The sequence below is a fragment of the Hydra viridissima genome, unplaced genomic scaffold (assembly GCF_058129835.1).
Source record: "Hydra viridissima isolate aposymbiotic clone 2 unplaced genomic scaffold, HvirCarnegie_v1 scaffold_8, whole genome shotgun sequence".
NCBI lineage: Eukaryota > Metazoa > Cnidaria > Hydrozoa > Anthoathecata > Hydridae > Hydra > Hydra viridissima.
This window is the reverse complement of record NW_028324307.1, coordinates 12,031,377-12,040,063: the sequence shown is the minus strand read 5'-3', so window position 1 is coordinate 12,040,063 and position 8,687 is coordinate 12,031,377. Positions and strand designations below refer to the sequence as shown.

Here is an 8,687-nt window from a genome sequence, read left to right as displayed (position 1 = left end):
CAAAACTGATAGCATATTCAGAATCAGCACCCCAAAAATACCCCAAATTCATTAAAATATTTTGGACACCAGTAAATTTTTTTTTTTGTTGTTGACCTGTGTTATCAACCATATTTGAAAAATATTGAAACTAAAAGATCATAAAATGATTATTGTTGAATGTTTTAAAATCTTCTTTGCCTGTCTCTTTTCTTTATCTCCTTTATAGAAAAAAAATTTTTTTTGCATATTAGACATAAGATAAAATTATTGCACGAGGAAAAAAATTTTCACAAGTAGTTAGTATACGTGTATTTGGTTCTATTCCACTAAATGAGAACAACTTTGCTGGCTCCAGTTTGACATTCATTACTAAGTCGTGCTTCATTTTTCATTGCAACTACTGCTTGAAATTTTTTATTGATTAGATTCATTGTTTGGTGTATTTGTTGCATTGACTAGCAATCACTGGACATTTAATTTTGTAACGTTAAACTTTAGTAGTGGTTTTTAAATTCGATGAAAATAGTAACGGGGGCAATGTAGAAGCTTTTTGGTTTAGTGGAAAGGTTTTTATTTCCCTTGTTTCCGCGAAATATATATTGACAGTCGAAGATTAATCTAAATAACACCAGTTGGTTGGTAAATACCAAAATCAAGATATCTTTTGCATGAATTCATAAAACCAGCGTGAGAATAAAGAATTGCTGACAATAGATAAAAACCTTTGTGATATCCGGCAAAATAAAAAAAATTAAGGTTTTTGTAAACTTTTAGTTTTAAGAGGACTAATAAAGGAAAATTATAAAACTAAAAAGATTAGGTCATATATACTTTAAGTTCAGCTTGATAGTATTTCTATGGCGATAGTATTTCTATGGTGAAGCTAGACTAGTTCACCAGAGACGAATCCGTATCAGAGTTTTTTCAAATGGAGTTGTTATTTCAAAAAGATATTGCACTTGTTTTTGAAACGTTGTTCCAATATAAAATCCTTGTGGTTTTATTATTTACAAAGACGTTTGGTCTCCATTTACTAGTAAAATGTATAATAGAAGGTAGTGAATGAAAGATTAACACTGTACGATAATACTTGAATGATCAAAGAAAATGTAGAAAATAGACAAACGTTAATTATTTTCGCCTGGGCTCGGCTAATTATAGAGAAAAACAATCAAATAAATTAATTTCGTCAAAAAAATATTTGCTAAACTGAATTTTGCTTGTAAAACGGAAATTGTCTCCACGAATCGTGTTGTTATTTTAAAACTTGAGTGGATTTTTTTCGAATAGCATAGAAAAAAAAAACAGGCGTGTTTTTATATTTCATAAATTAAAATGATTATTAATTTTAAAAAGTTTTATTGCTAACAACAAATAACTCTTCGGAAGTTTTCTATTTATGCACAGAAAAAAAATTCATCCAGAAATTTTTATGCCCAGTTTCCTTTATCATCGGTATTAAATAAATAAATAAAAAATAACAGAATAAACTTTTACTCGGTTTAAAATGCGAAAATCACTGTTTACGACTGAGTTATTGTTGTAAATCAGTCATGTTGTAAACGTTTGAAGTTTTGAAGCGATGTGTCAACAGCTCTTAATACTTTGGTCGATTTGATTTCACTCTTCAAGATGTCATGTAAGAACATAAGGGAAATATAAAATGAAGTTACGTCAAAAGAAATAGTTTTGCTTGTAATTAGTGCTTTTCTAATGTTACTGTGTTAAAAATTGAATCGGTTTTTTTTTACTATTATAACATATTTCGATTGGATTTGTGCTTCCAGATAAATAGTTGAAGAGTTATTTCACAAGATAAGTATGGGAATTCGATTGCAGTTAATTTCTTTTGTAAATGCCAACTTGGGCGCGTTCTTTTTATTAACGGCTGTTTTTACGAACCACTGGGCAGGTCGAGAAAATTCAAACGTTCATACTTATGAGAATCTGAGTACAAAATGCAGCTTACACAAGCATAACAGCAAAGCAAAGGTTGGTTGCAGACCTATTGAGACAACATTCGGACACTGGAAAAGTAAGTGAATGTAAAAAATCTTGTAAAGACGGTTTTTGTAAATTCCAATAAATTTGGAAAACTAAAACCATTCGTAGAACGTAAGTTACAGATTAAATCTTTATATATGTCGAAAAGTCAACATGTTTACAGATGTTAAAGTTTGCTTGTAAAGAAATTATTTTATGCAACGATTTTGTAAAATAAAAAAACTTGTATAAACTTTCGTCAAAAAGCATTGATATGTCTATGCGATATTTTTACTAATGTTATACAACTGTATTACTAATAATTGAAATACATTAAAAAAAAAAAAAAAAGTAAAAAATAGCTGATATAAATGTGACATAAAATTTATAGATATTTAAGATATTTACTTAGAATAATCTGTCTTCGTTTATTTAAACAAGATATTATTTTGCAAAAAGTATTTAAGCAATATTTTTAAGTAATAAAAAAAACGTCATCAATAAAAAATGCTAACTATTATTTTATTTTCTCCAATATTTTGTTTGTAGTTACATGATTTTTTTTTTTTATCTATTTTAAATTTTTTTAGATGAGTTTCTGCCTGTGAAAATTTTTTTGTTTACGTCTTTGGTTGTTCACGTGATCACCATTTTTGTCTTCATTTATGTTCTTTGCAAAAAAGATATAAATAAAACAGAAAAAGTTCTTGCCGTTCTGCAAGCTATAACATGTAAGTCCATTCTGCGAACCGAATTCAAAAGCTGTTCTGCAAGCTTTGATTAAAGTTGATTAAAATGTACTTGAAGAAAAAAAAATTATGAATATTTTACAATTTGACAAACTATAAAACTTTCTATTTCTTCTTTTAGTGATTTTAGCTCTCATCGGCCTATCAATCTATGCAACTCTATATGACAGCAATTATTATTCCTTGAAGTGGAGCTATGCATTTGGTTGGGGTGGAATAATGTGTATGTTTGCGGCACTTGTTGTAACAATCATCAATATCGATATAAAAAGAAAATAGCGTTCAAATTGAGCAAGCCACAAGTGTCTTTTGGCGGTTTTTCTCAAGAAATGCGTTGTTTTGATGATTAACAAAATAACGCAAGTTACGCGAATGAATGAGACTGAAACTAATAAAATGTTTTTTTCCAGATCAGTAACTGCAAACATGAACCCCAATAAAAAACTTTCTATATATATATATATATATATATACATATATATATATATATATATATATATATATATATATATATATATATATATATATATATATATATATATATACTGAAAAAATGATAAGTTCACTCAATACGGAGGTTTCTCTACTCAATAACTATCGTTAACTTTTCTTTTTTTTTGGCGGGGGAAGGGGGAGGAAATCCGAATCCAAAGAAATCCGAATCATCAGAAATTTTTACGGAAATATTGGTTTTATTCGAAATTTGAACAAACAAGTAAAAAAAAAAATGTCCAGAGTGAGAGGGGAAAAATCAGTACTGGCGAGGGATTTCCCCTTGCCCTTAAACAAGCACCCTCTAGCGCCTACTTTTCGTAATATTTAGCTTGAATTTTAAAGAAAAAAAATGTCACTCTAATATAACAATTTTGTTCTTTAAAATTCAAGCCTAATATTACAAAAAGTAAACAAGTTGAGGCGCCAAAGGCAGACTGGCCAGCCTTTTTGGAAATAATACTAAGAAAACAGGAAATTTTTTTTTAAAAGTTCAATAAATCAGAAGATTTTTAAAACAAATATCTTATACTAATGATACTTTAATTCAGGTTTGTGCATCTTAAGAGGATCTCTTCAATTTATAAGCTCGACGTAGTAGAGGGATTATATCGCATAATTTAAAGATCTTTGAAATCATTAAAGGATCGTTGAAATCATTAAAATTTTCAAAACATTTATGAAAATTTGTGTACCTATAGCCGGTTTTTTTTTAATGCAAAAAAACAAAGCCATGTGCTTGTTTAAAAAGGTGAAAATGATCTCTCTGATTATTTCTTTTATGCGTTTCGTTTAAATATTAGTTTTATAATATAAATATTATAACTATTAGTTTGAAGACTTCAATTACATTCATTTACATTAGTAGTATTAAATTCATTTGATCTTAGAATGTTATGTTAAAAAAAAGTTTTATACTAATTAAAAATGTTTCATTTGACTGTCAACTTGAATTAAAAATTTCCTTTTTGTTATTCTAATTTCACGACGTATTTCAATATCTTTTTGTTTCAATATCTTTTTGTTCTGGAGTGTCAGTTAAAACTCACATCTACCTGGTTTTCGAACCCTCTTTCAGAGGTGCGAGGTGCTTTAGCAAAAGGACTGCTCAGGTGTTATACATAAAATAAGTTTTGAAAAGTAAAGTCTACTTCCATAGTTGACAAATTTTTTTCTTTTTACAGGAACAAAATTAATTTGGAAATTCATTGATGTAAGTTGAAATTTACTTTGTATGGCATATGATGAAATTAACTTTGTTTTATCAGAAATATGTTTATATTGGTAATTTATTGATGGATCTAGTCTCTCGGTTACATATGAATTGAATTATTTATCTTCAGCGAATGTTTTTATTCACTGGCCATAGACCAGACACACAAAAATCTGTTAGAATAATTAATGGAATAAAAGTTTAAAATATTTAAGAATAAGATTTGCCAATACTCTCGGCAATGTCATTTATGGTGATTGGTTTTTCTGAATTTGAGATCATTCAAATACTACAGCCTGTACTGTAGTATTTCTTTAAGGGCCCAAACACTCCTCTGCCCAATTATTGAAGTTTATGTTCGATAAGTGGAGGAAAAGTAAGCAATAATAGTAGTAGAAAAATGCCGGTTCTGGCGCATTTCATGCTAATGCGCCAGAACCGTCATGTAGTAAATCGTTGATGAAAAAGGTCGGTTCTGGCGCATTTCATGCTAAGCTAGGATTGAAGCAGAATAATTTTCTTACCATGCGCCAGAACCGTCATGTAGTAAATCGTTGATGAAAAAGGCCGGTTCTGGCGCATTTCATGCTAATGCGCCAGAACCGTCATGTAGTAAATCGTTGATGAAAAAAGCCGGTTCTGGCGCATTTCATGCTAATGCGCCAGAACCGTCATGTAGTAAATCGTTGATGAAAAAGGTCGGTTCTGGCGCATTTCATGCTAAGCTAGGATTGAAGCAGAATAATTTTCTTATCATGCGCCAGAACCGTCATGTAGTAAATCGTTGATGAAAAAGGTCGGTTCTGGCGCATTTCATGCTAAGCTAGGATTGAAGCAGAATAATTTTCTTATCATGCGCCAGAACCGGCATGTAATAAATCGTTGTAGAAAAAAGCCGGTTCTGGCGCATTTCATGCTAAGCTAGGATTGAAGCAGAATAATTTTCTTATCATGCGCCAGAACCGTCATGTAGTAAATCGTTGATGAAACAAATCTCATAATCTAAAAGATGTTGTGTTTTTTAGATGTGTAATTTCATGATGAAAGTATATCATGAAATTTTAATGAGATTTTTTTTTTTGATCATTATAGAATTAAATTTAGAAAAGCATGACATGAAATAACATATATATACGTTATTTCATATTGCTATATAGTAAGTTAAGCATCGTCATCCGATTCTTTGACACTTAGATTCATATCTTCGGCTATAATACTCGAATGAGAGATGGAAGCTAATTTTACGATGACGCCTTCTACCAATTTGACTTGAATGGATATAATCGAAGGACCGATATACACTCCCTCAATTTTAAGTGCTCCAATCGCATAACATCTTTGATTAAGAAACTCATGCCCAGAAGAGAGGACTAAATTTTTATTGTTGCGCTCTCCTTTAACTCCATTTTTTATATCGAGATTTGTCTTCTTTCTATAAAATACAGAAGTAATGAGCAATTCATCTTGTTTATCTTTCTTTACAAACATTTTGGCATAGAATACGGGAGCTGCTTCAGGATGGTCAGGCTTGTATTTTAATAGACTCAATTCCTCCGAATTGATTTGCTTTTTTCTTCCTCCCTTTTTTAGTTTAGCTGATAATGTATCCACTTCACCTCTGATAAACAAAGTAATCTTTTCCATCATGCTGATAAACTTTTCGTCTTCTGGAGTCCTTCCCTTTTTTACATCAAAGCATACAAAAGGCATGGAATATCCAGTCAGTTTTTGTGTCGCTGGATCCTTATTTTCGCACACACCATACGAAAATAATATAGGCGTACGTATTAAAAGAGGGCCCTCTTCAGTTGGATATGAATATTTTAATGGCACTTTTTGATATGCGACTGGTTTAGTGGCAGCATAAACTTCACCTACCATCAATTTGCTCTCATCAAAATTATCAATTGTAATGTAATTCATTTCCTTTTTCTTTTATTAAGAAAAATGTTTTATTTAAATCATTTTTTTCTTGCTATAATAAGATATATACAAAACCCATTTCATACTATTTTTAAAAAATGATATAAATAAATTTTTTTCTAACTAAAATGGGTTCAGAAGCCTTTTCAGTTAAAGTCTTTGACGCAAAAACAAACAGAAATAATCACGTTAAAAATAGCTCACATTTTGAGGAGTCTAGAAAAAAATATACACCTAAAGAATTAGACTCTATGATTATGAATATATTTTCTTTAGGAGACATTAGGTACTCCCTAAAACTTGTACAAGAAGAAAAAGAACACCTAGAAAGACGAAGAATTATGCAGGCGCGAAAAGAAAAATATAAACACCTTTTTCCATTACTCAACTGCAACAAGAACAAGACAAATGAAGGAACTACAGATGCCTAAAAAATTTTCATGATATACTATATTTTATAATTTGAAAAATTATAAAATGCTTTAAGCCGCAGGAGCACATGAGTCTTCATCATTAATACCTTCTATTGCTTTCTTTAAATAGAAAAGATATTCACCTAACTCCTTCTCCAATTCATATCTAATAAGGTCATTATGTATATAAACTATAAGATCCATAAGCATTTTCTTTATGATGATAGCGTTGCAACACGATTTTTTTATATCCATCAATTTAATAAGGTAAACATTTGATCTAGCAATGAGCAACTCCAACCTATCTATTTCTTTCTTATATCCATCAGGTTTGAATTCCATATACTCCCCCAGGTAGTCGCTAAATTCCTCAATGCTCTTCTCCATAACATATTCAATATGATCTATATTTCTAATGATGCTCTCCATTTTTTATTATAATAGGAATTTATTTTTTCTTAACTCAAATTTTTTTAGGTCTTACCTACAGATCGAGCTCCTTTATTCTGTATAAAAAATAGTAAGATAATAAAAATGCGTCAGAACCGGCATTTTCCTACTACTAGTGTGTAATGATCACGCGTAATAATAGACTTGTCCAAGTAAAAGGTAAAAACTTCCAGATTGTCCGACTTGAGCATCTCCAGAGTTGAGCGTGACAACGAGTCTTCTACCAGCTGCGACAGTAGGCATAGAATCTGCTTCTCCGAAATTTCTGTATAAAGAAATGGTGGTGGCGGAACCGATGGATGAAGTGGATTGATATAAAAGTCCAGTCGATTTGTTGTTGAAGGAAGTTAAATTTGAGCCGTTCCATGACGACAAATAAAAATCTTCCAGTCCGGATGAGGAAAAGAAGCATGTGCTGTCACCGTCATATCCTGGAAAATACGTGTAATTGTTGGTGTTGTACGGTGTCCAAGGAGTGAGAACAGTGCCGTTACCTGGAGGTAAATTCCCATCGTACATTCTGACTCTAGATTCCCACCAGTTTCCAGAGGCGCCAATGATGTGCATCCTGATGTATTTCAACGACACACCATTTCCTTTTCCGTTGCTGTTCAGCAAAACGTATTCGCTGCCGTAAGTGGTATTCAAATATCGAAACGTTCTGCAGTACAGCTTGTAAAGAGGAATGCTAGCAGGAATAGAAGCAAGTGTGGAAATGAACGGTTGAATCCAATACGTGATGGCAGTAGCATTTCTGTTGACGAGTTGAATGGAGACGTCGTTTCTGAAAGGCATGTCCAATGTGAAATATCCTCCCAAGGAAGTGGTGTTAAACATGTTACATCCCTGCAAAGAATTGGCGTAAAAAGCTCCTCCCAATGGTGAAAAAAGCAAATCGGTAGCAAGTCCTGTTTGATCTACTCCAATTCCTTCCGTGGTTTCTACATAATTCCCTACATTGATTTCTCCGTCAGTGAAGATTCGAATGAAAACTTGACCGGGAATATTTGTACCAGAGGAGCTGTATAAAGCCAGCCACAATCTTCTCAGCACTCCGGATTTTCCAGAAAACGCAAACACAGGAGAAGTGGTTAACGCTGCCACTGTCTGAGACTTAAGCCCTAAACTGGTAAAACTGGATCCTGGAACGACACTGGTCAGACTTGATTTTTGCAACAGCAAGTCTACATAATTCTTTGTTGATCCGTCTTGCGCGTTGGTTGGATCAAGCACGTTGATCAATTTGTGGGAATTCAAATCTAAATCTGCTGTTCCTACTGTCGTTCCAGTACCACCTGTCACATGAGTGTCCACATAGTTTTTAGTAGCAGCATCTTGCGAACTGGTCGGATCAGCCATGTTGACGATTTTGTGCGATGTCATGTTAATGTCTATGTATGAAATATTATTGTAAGTGACTTTCGTGTCTACATACCCCTTTGTCGCAGCGTCTTTTAAATTAGTCGGATCAGTCACGTTGAT

General features: G+C 32.1%; 1 protein-coding gene across 3 annotated transcripts; it reads left to right on the top strand.

The window, feature by feature from the left end:
• Positions 1 to 1,479: 1,479 nt before the first annotated feature.
• On the top strand, positions 1,480 to 3,005 carry LOC145186806 (uncharacterized). 3 transcript variants are annotated; one of them, XM_090095300.1, is made up of 4 exons: positions 1,480 to 1,621; positions 1,770 to 2,017; positions 2,556 to 2,696; positions 2,836 to 3,005. In XM_090095300.1, the coding sequence occupies exons 2-4, from the start codon at positions 1,804 to 1,806 to the stop codon at positions 2,991 to 2,993; spliced, it is 513 nt and encodes a 170-aa protein (XP_089951426.1). In that variant the 5' UTR covers positions 1,480 to 1,621; positions 1,770 to 1,803; the 3' UTR covers positions 2,994 to 3,005. The 3 variants fall into 3 exon arrangements, with proteins under 3 accessions (XP_089951426.1, XP_089951427.1, XP_079919197.2); XM_090095301.1 differs by lacking the exon at positions 1,480 to 1,621 and adding an exon at positions 1,659 to 1,677; XM_080063071.2 differs by lacking the exon at positions 1,480 to 1,621 and having other exon boundaries at positions 1,700 to 2,017.
• Positions 3,006 to 8,687: the final 5,682 nt, after the last annotated feature.

Coding starts and splice junctions, on each gene's coding strand:
- LOC145186806 (XM_090095300.1), top strand. CDS start 1,804: ATGGGAATTCGATTGCAGTTAATTTCTTTTGTAAATGCCAACTTGGGC. Junction 2,018..2,555: donor AACATTCGGACACTGGAAAA/GTAAGTGAATGT, acceptor AAATTTTTTTAG/ATGAGTTTCTGCCTGTGAAA. Junction 2,697..2,835: donor CGTTCTGCAAGCTATAACAT/GTAAGTCCATTC, acceptor TTCTTCTTTTAG/TGATTTTAGCTCTCATCGGC.